Source organism: Phalangium opilio, unplaced genomic scaffold (assembly GCF_054372755.1).
Source record: "Phalangium opilio isolate 3A_F unplaced genomic scaffold, DU_Popi_V2 ptg000011l_1, whole genome shotgun sequence".
In the NCBI taxonomy this organism is placed as follows: domain Eukaryota; kingdom Metazoa; phylum Arthropoda; class Arachnida; order Opiliones; family Phalangiidae; genus Phalangium; species Phalangium opilio.
Window position 1 is genome coordinate 7,141,252 of NW_028324147.1, and position 18,922 is coordinate 7,160,173.

At 33.6% G+C, this 18,922-nt stretch overlaps 1 protein-coding gene and 1 long non-coding RNA gene across 4 annotated transcripts; one reads left to right on the forward strand and one right to left on the reverse strand.

The window, feature by feature from the left end:
• The first annotated feature begins 330 nt into the window (after positions 1-330).
• On the forward strand, positions 331-15,009 carry LOC149710162 (uncharacterized). The gene is made up of 2 exons (XM_089859731.1): positions 331-1,051; positions 12,538-15,009. The coding sequence occupies exons 1-2, from the start codon at positions 1,037-1,039 to the stop codon at positions 14,164-14,166; spliced, it is 1,644 nt and encodes a 547-aa protein (XP_089715857.1). The 5' UTR covers positions 331-1,036; the 3' UTR covers positions 14,167-15,009.
• On the reverse strand, positions 14,432-18,872 carry LOC149710163 (uncharacterized). Of its 3 annotated transcripts, none has more exons than XR_016376862.1 (4): positions 17,694-18,872; positions 17,003-17,619; positions 16,744-16,912; positions 14,432-16,675 (listed from the first exon to the last, which is right to left on the reverse strand). It is a non-coding gene; the product is annotated as an uncharacterized LOC149710163 (long non-coding RNA). The 3 variants fall into 3 exon arrangements; XR_016376861.1 differs by having other exon boundaries at positions 16,990-17,619; XR_016376860.1 differs by having other exon boundaries at positions 16,744-17,619.
• Positions 18,873-18,922: the final 50 nt, after the last annotated feature.

Below are 18,922 nucleotides of genomic sequence, written 5' to 3' on the forward strand. Positions count from 1 at the left end.
CAGAAGACCAGAGGAAGTGCGCCATTTCCCAGACTGGTAATGACACTTTAACCTGACCTAACTGTAGTAAGTTAAGATTATTAACGAAATCACAATTAACAAAGTTAATTTCAATAATTTTCTTCTTCCCAAGTTCTATTATCCGCGGGTCTCCCTGGAAGCATAAGTTTATAAAAAATGTTCCATAAGTATGCGTAATGCCGGAGAGGCCTACTGAGATCTAGTTCGAGAACGACAAGCAATAATTGAAGTCCTACACTCGGTTAAATTGCAGTCCATCATCCTATTTAGTCTGTGCATACTAAGCCTTTGACAGCGCCACACTCACCAGGCGTCTCTGTACCTCGAATCTATGACCTACGTACTTAACTTCATGACAAGCTCCACTTTGTAACCAGTGACAAACTTATGGTGAACGTATCATATGAACTTATGCTAGAAGTTAAAAAAACTCGGAAGGGAACTAAAGCATCTCTGGCGTTTTCTCTCTCTCTCTCTCTTGATCTCTGTTGTATCTTTCTTTACCTCTGGAAGGTTTTCGGATTGGAGTTTTTGGAAAGAGAAATGAAGTTTGTGTGTGTAATGTAGAGTGGACTTCTTACCGTAGGAATAAAAACAGGGCGGTGACTTTCGCTGCTAGCTTGGCTTCTCTAAGGGAAAGCGTTTTGGTGGTTGTTGGGGGACTCCGGGGTCGCCCACTCCAAGTATAAATAGTGGCGGTCACCCGCTAGAGCTCTCAACTCATTTCCGAACTTCACTCCTCGCTCGACGCGTCTCCCCCTGTCTCCTATCAATTACTTTTCACTTTCTTTTTAATTTGCAAAATTAATTCTAGTTTGATTCTTCTAGTACAAAAATTAGTGTTATTTTCAATTTTATGTTTTAAACGCTCGCTGTTTATCATAAATTTTCATTTAACAATTTTCTATAAATCGAACTTTAAAGTTTTCGCGTCTTTGGTTTTGAAATTTGATCGATTTTTAAAAAAGGATTGTTTTGATTTGATTTGGGAATCCCGCTGGATAAAAGAAATATTATGGGAGCTGCGCAGGTAAGCTAATTTTTAATGATTTTTTTAAAAGGTATTTTTAATGTGCGTAAATTATAATTTCCATTGCCGAGTTTAAAATTATTGAATATTTGATTCGAGACTAGATTTAAGTTGGCCAATTTGATAATTGCGCGATTTATGTAATGGGTTAATTTACGAAGTGTTGTTAGTTTTGAAGTGGCGTAGTTTTAGACCAGTTGCGTGAAATTATTTTGAAATGTTTAGAAATACGATAGTTCGTAATTAAACTTTGAGAATAGCGAGGGGTACTGTACAGGATGTTAATGATAAGTCTGCCATAAATTAAGGGGGATGTTCTTTAGGTGATTTTGAGTCTAAAATGTTCTATGACATTTTGCCCTAAGAGGCACAGTTTTCCAGTTATGTTTGGTGTGTTTTATGAATGACCCCTTAAATTTAATTTCGAAACTGAAAGACATTGATTTCTAATTTAATTAAGGGGTCATAACTCGAAAACAGTGTCCCTTGTGGCAAAATGGAGGTAAAGTTACATTTTCGACTCAAAATCGCCTAAAGAACATCCCACTTCATTTATGACAGACTTATCAGAAACACCCTGTATACTAAATCCTGTAGAAAAAAACCATATAAATAAATGTAAATTTCTTGAAATTTTACTATTTATGCAGTCGTGATTAAAAAATACTCCAAAATGTAGATTAATTTCCAAAAATCTCTAGTTGTAAGGTTTAAGAACAGAGAGTTTTAAAGGGAAATTATACTATAAAACGTGGGTACATAAACTTCTCAAGATCTTTCAAGTTTGGTTCCAATAAAATCGCAGGTGCTTTTCAATTTCCATCTTCAAATTAGCAATTTATCGTGTTAAATAAATTAAAAGTGCGGTAGTTCTCGAGCACTACACGTTTTCCGGTTAATCACTAATTTTCTAGTTTTAATTCAAGATAACCCATGACCCTGTCAGTTATAAACTTCCAGTAAATTAGTAAAATACCTATAATTTAAATACGTTGTTGAAAATTTATTGGTTTCAAAAAACGTGTATGAAAAATCATTTTCCAATAATATTATAATACTTTTTATTTCAACGTAATTTACAAGTAGGATTAAAAAAAAAACATCTCATTTGTAATTCCGTTAATTCAAGAATTCAGATGATCATCTAAGAAAGCCCGTGGGTCTTCTCCATTTAAGGGCAAATCATTTGCGGCTACACAGACAGTTGGAAAGAATTACGATAAAATAATAGCGTTAACACCATACCACCCCAATCTACCCGTCTCAAAATGATTATAATTATCTTCAAAAACCTTTCCTTTTCCGTTATAAAAACTTTATATACCTTATTACAAAATTGCACGCGATATAACGTCGCCGAAATGGAGTCAAACACTTGCCTAAAATCAAAGTTGTCTTAGATGCTTTATAGTGTTTAGTATTTTTCAAGGTTGCAACTATTAGACATCTCCTAGGGGAAAATTTAATATTAAAGAACTAAGAAATATAATCGTAACTTCATAAGATATTTTAAATAAGTATGACACTTTCTATGCTTCGTAATGCTAGAGATTTAGAGCTCGAGCTAGTTCGAGAATGACAATCGAGAATTTACTATACTCGGTTAGCTTGGCAGTTCATCTTCCCATTTAGTCTGTATTTAAGCATTTGACAGCTCCTCACCAGGCGTCGCTTTTCGAGAATCTATGACGTTTCATCTACGTCATATCATGACAAACTTATGGGACATACATTATGAACTTATGCTATAATATATATTTTTGATGTTTTTAGTTTTACAAGGACATTTAATCCCACACTTAAAAACTGGTGGAAATTTAACTTGATAGAAAATTCAGATTTGGTCCCAAAAATTAGTTCAAAATTGGGTTTTTTTTGCTTTATTTCTTATACAGGTGGGGGTCCTACCTGGCGTTACCTGGTCCTAATTTTTCTGTAATAATTTGACCCTCTTTTAATGCGAGAAAAGTTTTTAAATTTACGGGGGTTTATTAGATTGAGCTTCTTCCATTAAATTAACCTACAATTAACCCCTTTTTACAAGGCGTCTTGTCAGTATTGTCAAAGGCGGATGAAAGGTTTATTTGTCCATTTGTTGAGTCTTAGGTAACTGTCAACTGAAATTTATAGCCAATAAACAGACAAATACGGGGCCATTGAATAATTATGCAAATGTTGAGTAAATAAATTGATAATTCTCATCTTTTTCTAAGGATTGATTATAGTTAAACCATTCAGTGATAAATATTTGGTCGTTGAATAAATTCTCACGACCTGAAAAGGGTTTATTTATTTTTTTTTTTTTTGGGTGACACGTGGAAATATTTTTCTCGTAACCTTAAAAATGGGCGCATTATTAAATTATTATTACAGGTTATAGTTAATAATTTGATAAATATTTAAATAAGGTTGGTGTTTTTTGTAAGAGAGGTGGGTCAATACGACCATTTAACCAAATATTTAATAGGAGCTTGTTAAAAATTTATTGGAGCCTCGATTAAATTGATTTGATTTCAAGATAAATTATAATTAAAATGCTGCAAATATTATAAAATCGTAAAATAATTTTTCTTCCTTAATTTCCTTAATTACATTGATTAAATTGATTTGATTTCAAGATAAATTATAATTAAAATGATGCAAATATTATAAAATCGTAAAATAATTTTTTTCCTTAATTTCCTTAATTACATTGATTAAATTGATTTGATTTCAAGATAAATTATAATTAAAATGACAAAAATATTATAAAATAATCATTTTTCTTCCTTAATTTCATTAATTACATTGATTAAATTGATTTTGATTTCAAGATAAGATAAATTATAATTAAAAAGATACAAAAAATGATAAAATCGTCAAATTATTTTTATTTCTTAATTAAATTGATATTATTTAAAAGTAAATTACGATACAAATATGATAAATTCGTTAAACAATTCTTCCTTAATTACATTGATTATATTGAATATATTAGGCTATTTAATATGGAGTGAGCTGCCCCTCGATTAAATATACGTTTTAATTAGAGGTAAATATTAATTAGTTCAATTTTAATTATTTCTATTAAACAAGATCGAGTTTAAAAGTATTAAACTAATTCCAATATAAATTAAGTGGATACACACCCAAAAGAGGAATCTTGCCCGTCGGTCAAATAAATACCGATGGAATTAAGACGGGCAGCACCCCATACCTTCAGGTATATTAGTCTCTACGTTAAGATAACATTATCTGACACTACCCCTTACCTTTTATTTATTATCAAATTGACCCAAATGGCAAGATATTTATTTATTATTTATATTTATATATTTTTAAAATTTTAAATATAATAATAGCACCCTACTTTTTTTCATATCTCTTTAATTGTGTTAAAAGTACAGACGTGCCTTTACTATTAATATTAGCCCCGGAAGAGTTTTAACCACTAAAGAAAGATCTAATTATATATTCATCAATATATCATTAAGCTTGAGAAGAAAAAATAAAAAATGTTTATTGAAAGTAAAAAGGAAATTTTTCGTTTTAAGAATGTTTAGAAGTAAACTTCGGTCTCTTTCGCGGAAGTAAATAACTTTTCTCACCTTCTGTTTGTCGCTAAGTTAAGCCTTAAATGCACGTATATGCTAATTGAAACTAGCAACACCTGATTCTTGAATACAAATACATGATCGCATGGGAAAGTTAGAGAAACCGCCAGAGGTACTAAACAAAATACACCCTGGCCATGAACTAAATCATCTTAAAGTATATCAACTTTCTCAGACTTCTTTTTTCTTTCTAAGAAAATGTATTCGGGTGAAATTTTTAATAATTTATGAGCGAATTTTGTGCGACTTTTTAAAAATGATATCTCTTGTTGTCATAAATGAATGGTTGTGATTTATTTATGTTTTAGGCATAGGCTTTGTAGTTCTGTCAGTTTTAAATGGTTTTTCTTTGAGCTATGTAAAAATTAGTGCTTAATTACCAAATTTAAGCATCGGGTGGTACTCTACTTTAGACAATGGTGTTACGCGATTTTTGTTTTTCAGGTGTTTTGGCCTATTTTTATAGGTCAAATAATATACGCTAAAGTTTCAATATTAATTAGGTAATATTTTTAAAGACAGAAAATATTATCAATTTTATTATGATATATTCTTAGTTTTAAGACAATAGTTATTATTTTAATGAGGTTTATTTTATTTTCGGTTCCAGTTTTGGTAGTACTTAACAATAATTAATTTTGCCATTAAGAGTAATACCACACGACACTGGGCAACAAATACTGTGGTCGGTTGCTAAGAGCAAGATCCGGTATACAGTTCTTATTTAATATAAATATGCAAATGTATTTTCAAATTTAAATGCATTGCGTCTTAAGATCTGAATAAAATACATTATTATAAATATATTTCTCGTCAATTAATTAGTTAATTACTATACTTATTTTAATTAATCGACGAAGTGTATCGTAAAAAGTAATTAACACCTTGCAATATCCGTTTTCTTTAACAATTTCATTAAACGTGATCTGAATTAGCTTTAAATGTAAGGACTAAATTAAAATTAAAATTAAATTTTTAATAATTTAAAGTAGTTGATGCGTGGAAAACGTTTCACACGTCATCCCTTGCATTCTTAAAATATCTTTCCCATTACGTAATTACGTCATTTTCAATAAACATATTCCGGAACTCCAGACACACTTAATTAGGTATTTTGAAATTGAATTTAATCTTTGCATAGATGATAGAACTGTAGTTTTTATAGTTTATGTTAAACACCATTTTTTCCGGTCGTAATATTATTAATATTTGCATATGGACATTCCGTCAACAAACGTATTCTTGGTAAAGTTGCCAGTTCTGTGTATTTTTATTTATAAATGTGTATATTCTCGTTAACTGTATGTGGTTATTTTTATGCACAATAAATCCCCAAATTCATTCATATAAAAACGCATTCCGATAACGTTATTAAACTTTTCTGAATTCAGCCATAATTTACTTCAATATATTAACGAAGTTAGTCTTAGCTGTTACGTAATTGTTCATCGCATTTTGCGCATGAATTCAATAGAATCATTGAAAATTGTTGAATTTAAATGACTTCATAAATTCGGAATTTCTCTTAAGTACAAAAGAATAATTTTATCAATGGTTAGGTCTATTATTCTCGAACAAAATTATAATTTGACAACCGATTTAGAACCATAGAGTGAAAGAGATACTGGTATTAACTTCAATACACGTGTCTGTTAGTCCCTTCACTGCCTTTCGTAATATTAGTTTTAGTTTGTTAAACGAAACAGGCTTTAAAGTATTATTAATCATCTTAAGTCACCGTGTCCTTGGTCGATCCAATTTTGAATCAAATTTTCTTTTCGTGTTTTTTAATTCAATAATGGGAATATGACAAGCTTAGAATGAGTAATTTAATACAATAAATCCTTTCCTTCTATGAATAAAATTAGCAACCCTTCTTAGCTTAAAACTTAAAAGCTCAATCTAAAGAAACGTGTCCGACTCCCACTTTCTTCCCAAACAAGCCAATTTAAGCAAAAGTTTTTAAACTTTCAATTCGCCTACGTCGTGGTTGTAGATACGAAAGGCGTTTGATAATTTTTGAATTTCTTGACTTTTAGCCTGAGGTTTTTTTTCTCAGAACGTACGTCCTTGTTCCAAAGTTTTATCCAAAAACTTTAGTCGCCGCGAAACGTTATTATTTTATTTTTTTTGTAATTATTTTAGAAAGGAAAATGCGCGTTTCTCGGCTTCCCCCTCAAAATGTTACGGAATACTAGAGCCAGCCAGTTTCGTGGGATGGACATTGGCCAGTCAGCGTAGTTCTTTGGTCCCGAAATTTAGTTTTATTTCTAAAAGTGGGGGCAGTTTTTAGGATACAAAATACTTGGTATGGTGGTTATATAATTTCAATGAGATCTTTTCCGTGTCCGGTATTTCGAAACTATACGATTTAATTTAGATAGCTTTGGGTTTTTACCTAGTTCGGTTTTTTTTTATTCATTTCTTTCAGGTGTTTAAATAAATTAGTTTTAAATTAATTATTTCTAATTTGTTTCGAGTGGAGCTGCGCTCAGTTTGAAATAGCTCTTATTGATTCCAGGAAACGGGATTTTATTCTTTTCAACTTAAATGTCAGTTATAGTTAAATCATTAGCATGTTTAGGTTGAAGACTTAATTTCAAACCATTTCAGTAATTTTTTTTGTTAAATGTATTTTCTGCATTTTTATAATTGTATAAATTTCTCATAAAATATCTTAATAGTTTAGAGGAATTTTTGACCTTAATGACCTTTTAAAAAAAACGGTTTCAAAGTGTCTAGGCGTAGTGTGAACGCGACTTTAGAGAATCAAGAAATTAGGCTACCTGGTTGTCCCGACAAATTTCTCCTAATTGAATGATATAGTCAAATATTGGTAATAATCAATGCTTAAGTTACAAAGAAAAACAACTAAAATTTTTAGTTATTATTCGACAATGCTATATTTCGTAATAAATTGGTAAAATTGCGCAAATATTTCATGCAAATCTTACCCAAATTTCGAAATTAAAATATAATTTATTATAAGATAACTTCTAAACCTTATAGATTTTAAAAATTTGTCTATTAGAAACTTTACTTCTTGCCACATTTTACGTCCGTTAAAAAATCCCTAACGATTATAATTTAATTTAAAACCAAATTTAAATACGCAAAGCAATAAAATTTAAAATTTCTCCGAACTTATAGATTCAAAATTTCCAATATATTTCATTTCACTGGTAAACAAAATTCCCAAAACTTTCTTATCAAAATACACCCTTACAGAATTTTATAAAAATCACCTTCCAGAATTATTTTACTACCACTGGTTACTGTCTTGACTAAACATTTTAAAGTAAAAATTATTTCCAAATCGTAGGTACATAAAATGTTTCCCCAAATGTTACAGAAACTGAATTCAGGTGATAACGAAAAAAAAAAAAAAAATGTGGTGCACTCGAACCACCAAAACAAAGGTGTTGTTTGTTTCAAATTTGATCCAGATTATTTCTCAAGGAATGTTCAGTGGCGTTTCTCTTATTTCTTAATCCTCAACGGGGAATCGGGGATAGTAGCCTAATTCGAAGTGACACCACAGACAACCGAAACTATTATACTGGGATATGCAATGAAAAATAATACGTAATCATAAACCTATACCCAATTTTTATTTGATTTTAATCCCTACTTAGATAATAAAAAATTATTTTTCAATTTTACAAAGCTATAGGGGTGTTTACAGTAAAACTATAAGTTTATTAGATATGTTCCATAAGTTTGTCACTGGTTACAAATTGGAGCTTGTCATAGATTCTCCTAAAGCGACGCCTGGTGAGGCGCTGTCAAAGGCTTAGTAATGCAGACTAAATAGGAAGATGAAAGTCCTGCAAAATTAACCGAGTGTATAGTCAATTCTCGCTTGTCGTTCTCAAACTAGCTCGAGCTGTAAGTCTCTTGCATTACGAAGTATAGGAAGTGTCATACTTATGGAACTAATTTTATAAACTTATGATAAAACTAACTCTTTCTTCCGTCTTCAATAATGTATATAAATCGTGCTTTGCGTATCATTTTTCACCGAGGTCTTGTGATCGTATATTTTCGAATTAAAATTAAGTTTGAAACATAAACCGCGCCTATAATAAAATTCCACTATACAATTAAGAAAATGAAAAAATGTTTTCTTTAAATTATCAGTTTCACATTTCAATTATTTAATATTAAAAGGAAAAAGAAATTTAGATATCAAAATGATAATTTTTTCAAGCTATTGAATAAGTAACGTTTAAAGTGCAGATGAAATGTATGGAATCAATATCTAACTGAATGTTAAACGTTCTAATGCTCTGTGTATCTAAATGGGTATAAGTTCATAAGATATGTTCCATAAGTTTGTCACTGGTTGCTGAGAGCTTTTCATGAAATGACGTAGGCCATAGATTCTCGTGAAGCGACGTCTGGTCACTCTGGTGAGGCACTGTCAAAGGCTTATTACAGACTAAATAGGAAGATGGACTGCAAAACCTTATATAGTCATTTCTCGCTATAGGTCGAGCTGTTAGTCTCTAGCATTACGAAATATAGGTAGTGTCATTCTTATGAAACATATCTTATAAACTTATGATATAAGTCCTGAGTGACTGACTGATAATCAACGGCCAGGGCAAACCGCTTCACCCACGAAGCTGAAATTTTACAGGGACGTTTATTACACCTTTTAATCTCATTTCTTTGGTTATCTCTTCGGCTATAGAATTTTGTAATTAATAGGGACTTAATATTAACTTAATCGAAAGTTCTCATTGAATTTGAAATAGTTTGGAAAATGATAGAGATCCGGATAACTTGGGTATAAATATTTGCCAAGGGGCAAACTTCAAATAACTGTATTTTGTCGCCGTCAATAACTTTGAATCCTTTCATAAGCGTTAAGATAATATACCAGGAAATATGTCGAAGAAGAAATAAAAAAAAACAATTGATTCAGATGTTCACTGTAATATTTACACCTTGGGCTATGTAACTATACGTAACATGGCGAACGAAAACTCAACGCGTCAAAAATTGTATTTTTAGTTTAATCGACTTCAATGGATAATAATTATCGTCAAATTTAAATATAACGTTACACACGAATTCTTTTAATATAAACTTAAAAAATTACACCCCTTTTTATTTAAAGGGAAAGTAGTCTGTATAGGAAGTTAAGTCTTTTCACTAGGTAATATATTATATAATATCACCGAAGGGCAAAAACTATTTAATTTCTATTAGACTAAGTCTGAAATTGGAATTTGAGGTAACATTTTCATTTTATTATTTAGATAAAATGTTGTGTCGTCAGATCGTAATTAGTTCAATGTTTAGAAAAGTACAATTTTTTCTTTTTAAATATTTTATTGGTTGAACTTTTGGTCTGATTTAATCTGTAAATGATATTTTCCCAGGAAATAAATTATCAGTTTTATTCAATCCATTAGAAATTTTAGAATATGAAATTTTGTAAAGTTTACTTATAAAAATTCAATAATTGCGGTATGATAAGCAGTATCAATTTTTGAAAATTTATTAAACTATAGGTAGGCTTTTTATTATTATTAAAATTATTGGTGTCTGATTCAATTATCTGTTCATCTAGAAATTTTAGAATATGTAGTTTCGTGAAATTTAATTACCCAAATTCATAGATAAATCATAAAAGCCATTATTATTACTAATTTTTGAACAATTTTAAAACATTATACTTAAATTCAATTAAGAAATGGGATCAATTTCTTCATCCTCGAGTAACTTTATCCAAGCTTAAGAATTCATTATTGTATCCATTTAACTATCCTAGTTATTAGTTTTCAAATTCTTTTTAAATATTTATCAGAAACACTTTATCTTAGAATAAAATACATTAAAGAAATATTAGCAATTGTTACTCAATTCCGAGCAGGGTCTGCAGTTTCGGGTTCCCTTTAAAAAAATAAATTAAAAGGAGGCTTAAATATAGATTTGAATATCGTATCGTTTATGAGAATTTTAACCCTGAGGCTTAGGATGTAAAATTTCCAAAAAATTAGTCGAGTATTTATTTTTCTTTTCCGCAAATGGCAAATTGTAACTTTGAAATATCACGTAATTGAAAATATAGTGCGGAAGAGATAATCTCCCCCGCCTAACTTTCCTTAAACCGCCTTCGGAAATAATTTTATAGCCCCTTTTGTTACCGGGCAAAAACCTTAAGCCTAAATCGGGCCTAATCCTTCAGACCTACGGACGGTGTACGGACTGTGGTGAAAGCTGAGAAAATGTATGATCGTCGTATATAAACATCCCACGCACTATGAGCTGGCCTTTCTACGTCATTCCAAAGAACAGTATAGTCAATGTCGACGTTTCATAGGCAGGGCGTCAATATCTTTTGATAGTTGCGTTCATGTTTTTCTGAAAAGGAAGTTCTTGTAAAACGTTATAAAGGGTACGACGCCCTATAGCGGATAGAGGAAGTCTAAGTAGTTACTACGATTTCACTACGGGTGGGCAGAGGCCAGTTTTAACTATGGGCCCCCCTTATTTATTTATGATCAGTTACTGTTTAAAGGTTGAAGGGTCAAGAGTTATAACTGTGACAAATGCCACCTTTTCTTGATAGCGTTGCTCTTAGTAATGGCGGGACTTCCGGGCGTCTGCTTAATTTAAGGGTAGCTTAGGACTGGCATAAATTGTTTAGGGTTATCTATGAACCACAACATTGATTGTCGTCTGTAACACAATGAAAAATACCAACCAATTACAATCTAAAAACAAAAAGAGAAGATCCCTCTAAATATACATCAGAAGCTAATGTCGTTGTTAAGAAATATTGAAATCATAACGCAAAGGCTTAACTATTGAAGTTTCCTACACTTCCCTTTTATGTGCCGAGTTGGCAATATCTTCCGCAAACAATCATTCATATTAATAATCAGTGTGTCGGTGTAGGGTGCCAATTTGTTTGGGGAATTTTGAAACATAGTTTATTTGTACTGGCCAAACCCATAGGATCTTCGGGGGTACAACAAATAGGTCGAACGCGTCCATAATGCAACGAACCAAAACAATAGTTAGTCATATAGCGGAGGCGCCAAGAATTATAAAATAACCCATCGTAGGTTGCGAGGTGATGAAGGGAGAGAGAAAATTATGTCGAAATTTGAAAGCGGGACTGCAGGGGGCAGTTATTGTTTTTATAAGCCACGGTACGTTATGAAATAATGGAACACCGTCGTGAGAGGCGTTAGGTTCAGAACTATAGAAAGAAAACAACACTTTGTCAAGGAATACAACGGACAATCTTCATTTTTCAATCTGCCCTACCGGTTACCCATTCTTTCTTGTATTAGATGGTTGTTTCCACAATACGCCCTCGAAGAACGTGACCGGACTAAACTTACATTGTGTCTACCACTCTATCACAAAAGCCATTTGTCCGTTATAATTTGGATTTTTATTCCAACGTGATAGAGATGATTTTTAAAACATTTGAATCTACCGCGTTTTTCCGGTTAGGCTCGAATGTTTGAAGGTTACGCTCGGTTTCAGTTTAAAAACCAGTAGACTAGTGACGCCTAGGAACGAGTTGAGGAAACCGGTTCGAAATTAGGTCCTAGTTGAAGGAATGGCCCTTTAGATGGCGTCGCGGTTTCGTCTAACCTCATTCCAAATTGTGCTTCATTATAGAACTTGAAACACTTATTCAAACTTGTTCTCGGGTTCTTCAGAGCGTCCTTGAAGACATTGAAACTTGTGTTAACAATACTATCACTATCTATGAGACCTTTCTGCATCACTTCTCTTAGTGTCAAGTAACGCTGTATGCAATAATAGCAATGGAAAATCATATTTACGCACATTCAAATACTCTGAACTTCAAATTTCGTTAAGCTTATATTAATTTGTTTTGTGTTTTCCCTCAACAAACAGCTGATTCTTGGTAGTTTGCTGTGCGCAGCTCTCGCTGACGTCACATTGGGGACGGTACAGCGTGGACCCGTTCAATATCAGAAGCAAACCGAATATGGTACCTACAAATTCGGGTACGATACAGGAGATCAATTTCGCCAAGAGCATCGTGGGTTCGACGGTGTGGTCCATGGTCGGTATGGTTACAAGGATGCCAATGGTAAACTAAGGTACGTCGAGTACAGCGCAGGACCGTTCGGATATCGAGTTAAAGGAGATACGGGAGCCGATGACGTACCTAAAGCTAATCCATTAGGTGAATCGAAAACCTACAAGGCGCCAACCGACCATGAACTAACCGATCTTCAAGGTGGCTTAGCCGAAATTAAGAGGCAACAACTTTTCGGAGTTCCTGTTCAACCGTACGTTAAGGGATATCATCAAGATGCTCCTCCACCTCAACAGGTCAAGGAAGTCATCGTATCAAAGCCCCAACCTCCTCCAAAAATAGAACAACAAGTAGTCTTAGTACACCCACCCCCGGAAAGAGTTGAACAAGTTGTATTAGCTCCACCTCCAGCAAAAATTGAACAAGTAGTCGTACCACCTCCTAAGCAAGTCATAGTTACACCGCAAGTCTTCGTGGAACCCGTTAAAACTACTTACGTCAAAGGTTATCAACCACCCATAGTCACTCCGCCCAAGTCTGAAATTAGAGTCATTCCAGTAAAACAACAACAGATATTCCAACGTCCGGTTGAAGACCATTACACCAAGGGATACGTAGCCGTTACACCAGCTCCACAAATCAAAACGCCTCCCAAGACTGTTGTGGTTCAACAACCGATTAAACAAGTGGTCGTTCATCAACCAGTTGTGGTTCAGAAACCTGTTGTCTTGGTTCAGCACCCAGTAAAATCTGTTTACGTTAAACCCACTCCACCCCCGCAAGTAGTCAAGGTTGTCCACCATCCCCAAATCTTCCAGAGACCAGTTGAGGACCATTACACTAAAGGATACGTTGCTCCCACTCAAGCTCCAATCATTAAGGTGGTACCACAGACCAGACCTACTTACACTAAGGGATACGTCGCACCGCCTGCACCCCAGAGGGTCGTCGTTGTCTCGAGACCCAAGCAAGAGGTCGTCTACACTAAAGGTCAAGTTAGAACCCATCCTCATAGGGTCGTGGTTGTTAAACAACCTCAACGCACCAAAACCTACCCACCCAAACAACAAGTCGTCGTAGTCACCAGCAGACCGAAGATTTTCGAACGACCGGTTCAACAACAGTACGTTAAGGGGTACGTCCAACCTCAAACCAAGAACCCACTGAGAAGAGTTCAACCTTGCGAGAAGTGCAGAGGTCAAAGTTCGAGGGGTACTTTCCCACAGAGCGTCGCTAGGGAATACGTTTTCAGTCGACCGGTACAACCCTACTCCAAGGGCTACGTCGGAACTCCTCGACCAAGTGTCAAGGGACAGGTTCGAGCACCATCAACCAAGGGTAGAACCTACCAAAGGGTTCAACCGAGCGGAAGTAGGGGAGATAATGGTTTAGTTTGGATTCCAGCTCCAAGTAACAGGTATAGAGATAACACCGAGTACTACGAACAACCACCACCAGCCTACGCTTATGCCCCCTATTAGGACAATAAGAAATTACAAGTGTTTTCAATACCTTATGGCTCGGTTTAGCCTTAGAAGGGACCTCTTTTTACCAATAAGTAATTGAACCCTTTTTAGGTTGTATACGCATACAAGTCGTATTGTAATGTTTGTCATTGTGTGAATGGCCCCTTTGTTATTTGTTTTTGAGGGCCTTGCATATCTGATCTGTCTAAAATTAATTTAATTACCACATTGACTAGTAAAGTAATTAACAATAGTGTCCAACGAAAGAAAACTCCACGAATTACTAAGTTATAATTATTATTAATTACTCTCGTTTTTTTGAATAATTAAAAATAGTCAATACGTAATTTTTTTTTACAATCACTTTTTATAACTTAACGTTGAAATTTTTCTCTTTTTTTCCCCCAATTCATTTCATAATTTTTACATTTATTTTTTTAAATCATTAAAATTTTTGTTGTGACTGATCTCATACCGTCAATCAATTATGTTTTATTAGTGTATTATGTTAATTTAGCTTAATTACGAAAACCTTTCCTTTCTTTTAATTTATTCTACATTTAAAACAAAATAAAATCCACGGTTTGAGAGTTTCGAATCGAAAATTCACTCTATTTGGTTGTGAATAATTAATTAGACGAAGTTGTTTTTTAATCAATAACATAAAAATTAATTTCTCCGTCCAAAAAAAAAAACATTTTGCCAACTTTTTTTCTGTGTAAATAAACGTGTAAATAGGCTGGTGGTGCGTGGAATTTACCCCCTTCTTGATTGTAATCATATTAAAAAATTAATCGTTTTATAATTAAAAAAAAGAAAAACAAATACATTTTCTGTACAATTTAGTTGAGAATTGAATTTAATGGTGTATAGTTGTGATTTTGTAACACGGGATTTTAAAAATTGTAGCTGTTTAGATACAGTTTAACGATTAACCATTATTTTTTTGACTTTATCACTGCTTATAACCGGTACAGCATGAAGCAAATACGTGTCAACACGACAGTTCTCTTGAATCTGACAAATACCTAATCGAATTCCCCTCTTCCCATTCGTAAGTACTTAATTTTAAATTTTATTTCCACTTTTATCACAAAATTACTATCTGAAACTGCACTCTTTTTCGTTTTAAATGTGGTTATCTACTTTGCCTACAAATTCAAATTTAAACGAACCATTACAAAATATTTAAATTGTCACTCAAAAACCTGTTTAACTCCAAGTTTAGCATCAAAAGAATGTATCGAGTCAATTGGTGGTAATCTAAATAAGGTCTTTCACCTTATTGGACGCCTGCAATTACACGTGTACAAGTCTATTTCCAAGGGGGTTAGTGATAGCAGACGCAGACTGGACCCGTAAGGCTCTGGTACATTAACCTCCATCCTATCTTAGGCCTAAAATATTAATAGGCCTCTGCGATTAAATTCACGTGCAAGCACGTACTTTACTTTATTAAAGCTATAATTAACCAGCATTTATCTTAAACGCTTGCGCAAAATGCACTGTCAAAGGCCTAGCGAAAGGCTTCAAAGTTTCTGTTGAAGTTGTTAATCTGCACGGTCTGATGTACATATCTTCACTGGAAGAAAAATGTTTTAAACTTTTTATATTGACCAAGAAGCGATATCTAGTTTACTAGGGAGAAGGTGTAAATTCGCCACATTTCTAGCTTTATTTCCAGTCCAAACGTAGGTCCGGAGTTAATCCCCGCCTCTAAGTTACAAGCAGCATCTCATTGGTTCTTAAAAACTCACGTCAGCGCGACGCGAATGACGAAAATTACGTATTTTCCGACTTAGGAGAGGCGAAATAGTCCAGCCTCCTTTTAGGTCCCCCCCTTGTATTTTGAAAGGGAGACAGGGACTATGGCGCGCGAATACTTAGGCATCTTATACATTCTCCCTAATAAACTAGATATCACTTCTTGATTCGACCTTGGATGATGGTTGAATTCGACCTTGAGACCGAAAAATATCTGGCGCGTTTATCAAAGTTAATAATTAAATGACTTGAAAGATCTTTTCGATCCCAGTTATGGTATAGAATATCTGGCCTTGATGCCCCCGAGTCACGTCCGATGGACTGATTTGGATTCAATCCTTTTATAGTGTTTGATGTTTAATAGGTTTTATTAAAGTTCCGAGTATCGCTGCGTTGTAGGTACTTAAGCTATAATTGCATTTTAAAGTAATATATTGCTAATAGGCAATTTAAATTACTACATGGCTAGCCTATGGCTAAAAGAAATATCGAACCAATTTGCTTAATGAGCTTTTTCTTTTTTTATAAAAGTAATTTAGTTGCAGTTAATAACTTTAGTTGCGAATGTAAAATGGAGGTAAAATATTTAAAGGATCAGGCAAAGTGCAACAGGCAACGAGGTAGGTTATTCGCGAAGTAAATCTCGTCACACATAATGATTAGTCTAGCTCCTCCCACAAAATCCTCCAAGATACGTTGTGAAAATTGTCACACCATGATTCTTATTATCTGTATGCATTCCTTTATTACTTGATACTCCCTTTAAAATAGGATACCATTAGTTAATTTCACCTTGAATTGTCAAATCGTACGGTATTTGGTACACACGTAAGTTTCTAAGGTATACGTTCCATAAGTGCGACGTAATGGAAGGGTTAGATTTTATTGCATGATTTTTAATTTTAATAAATTAATTTGAAATCTTCCATTTGCAAAGTACACCATAAAATATCCGATTTAGGCTAAATTCGTTTCGATAACGTTTTGCAAACAGGATCTAGAATTAAGTATAGTACATATATTTGTAATAATTCATTATCATCATACGATTATGTTGTAAGTCTCCAAACCTACCCATTGTACTTACGCGTCTTACCGCGCCATCTGGAGGTTCAATCCAAGTTGAAACTTCACTTTCGAGTGATATTTACTCGGATTAAAACCTTAAGCTAGTACATAGTTTACAGGCATGGAGGATTCCTACCATTAACACAAGGAGACCAAGCGACTTAGAGCGTAAAATCGTCTGCTATTTTACGCTCTAGGTTGCCTGGTCTCCTTGTGCAAATGGTATGAATCCTCTTTGCGTGTGAACTATGTATCCTTAAATATACAATAATCAGGGTTCAAGTAATAGAGCTAAATGGGAGAAAATAGCGGCTGTAATAAATTCTCTCAATTTTGGATCTCGGGAATATTTTAGATCATAGATGTCGCGACCATTTTGTGACGTCATTCGTCAGAGCAAAATGCAGCGAAGTTCTGGTTATAGACTTATTCCTCTGAACTTATGGTACCGTGTTAAATTGAAGGTCGAATAATAACCAAATTAAGTCAATAATTTAAATTCATCTCGATGTGTGTCTAAAAATTTTAAGGCGTGAATTTCGGTGATTTACCTTCAAGGTGGGGTTTCTTGTGTGTACCGTAATCTTGCGTGGGTTGTGGTTGTTGTTACCGTAATTCTATATTCACTTTCAAAAACTTTTAAAGATAAAGATGGACTTACTGGGAGTGGCTACCTGTAATTTATGCTAAACTTTGAGGGTATGTCTTACTTTTTCGTAACTTTGTCTCTGTAACGGTGTTAAATATGCAAATATTTAAATCTTGTCCGTTAAGATGATTTGCTTTCCTTGGTAGAATTGAGTCCCTGACTTAAATCCCGTAGAATACGTGTCTCCATGTCTCGCAATAATAGTTTTAAAATCAAATATGTCAAAATTTAAAAATTGATTGATTGGTATATTTTTCTTTTCTTTTTTTTATTCTAAATCCAAGCAAATAAGTCTTGACCCCAATTTGAATTCAAAAAAATTGAAAGCGTGAGTTTTGAAAGGCTATCCTACGTATGTTTGGTTAGTGAAAGTACTTTCCAGATTAAACGATTTAGAATTTTTGTCCATTTTGAAATTAGTAAAGGAGTATATAGTGGCGTTTTGCTTTGGTAGTTTTAAATACTCGAGAATGTGAAAATTATTCTCAATATGTTAGCTTTGTTATTTGAAAATGTTAATAGGCACACGTAGCACTATTTGTCTGACTCGGTCTTTGAAATATTCATGAATATATTTTTTAAACTAGTCCCCTAATGTCCAAAATATTGATTAACTGGTCCTTAGAACTGGTCCTCATTAGTTTTTCTATAGATTTGCAATTAAAAAACTGATCCCCACTCACTAAATTTAACAACTGGTCCAAGCAATTAAAAAACTGGTTTTGGACAATAGAGCCTTGGTAAAGCGTCATGGGTTTAGCAGTGGGCGGCCATGTTTGGTACCGCTTTAGTTCTATGGGCAAATAGCATGGGGGACGTCACACTAAGCCTTCTGAGAAATCAGGCTTGGAAATAAGGTTTATTTCTGAACTAGTCCTCCGGACCAGTGACCCCTGATGTCTTAAATATGAAACTGGTCCCGGGACCAGTGACCCTTCCCCTATTTATTTTTCTACTGGTCCCGGGACCAGTGACCCTTCCCCTATTTATTTTTCTACTGGTCCCAGGACTTGTGGTCGTTCTCTCCTCTAAAAAATCTCTCTCGGCTTAGGGTTGTATACACAACTGGACTCCTGGAGTCGAAATTTATGTTAAAATGAAAATAATTAAGGAGGTCCCCATATCAATTTTTAAAAAAAGTAGGAATTAATAAACTAGTCATTGGGACCAGTGACCCTCACGTTTTGAATAAAAAAAGTGGTAAAAGCTATTAATAAACTGGTTTTTGACCTGTAAACCTGTCTTATTTCCTAGCCTGTCTGAGATAGCTCTATAGGAAGTGTGCTATTT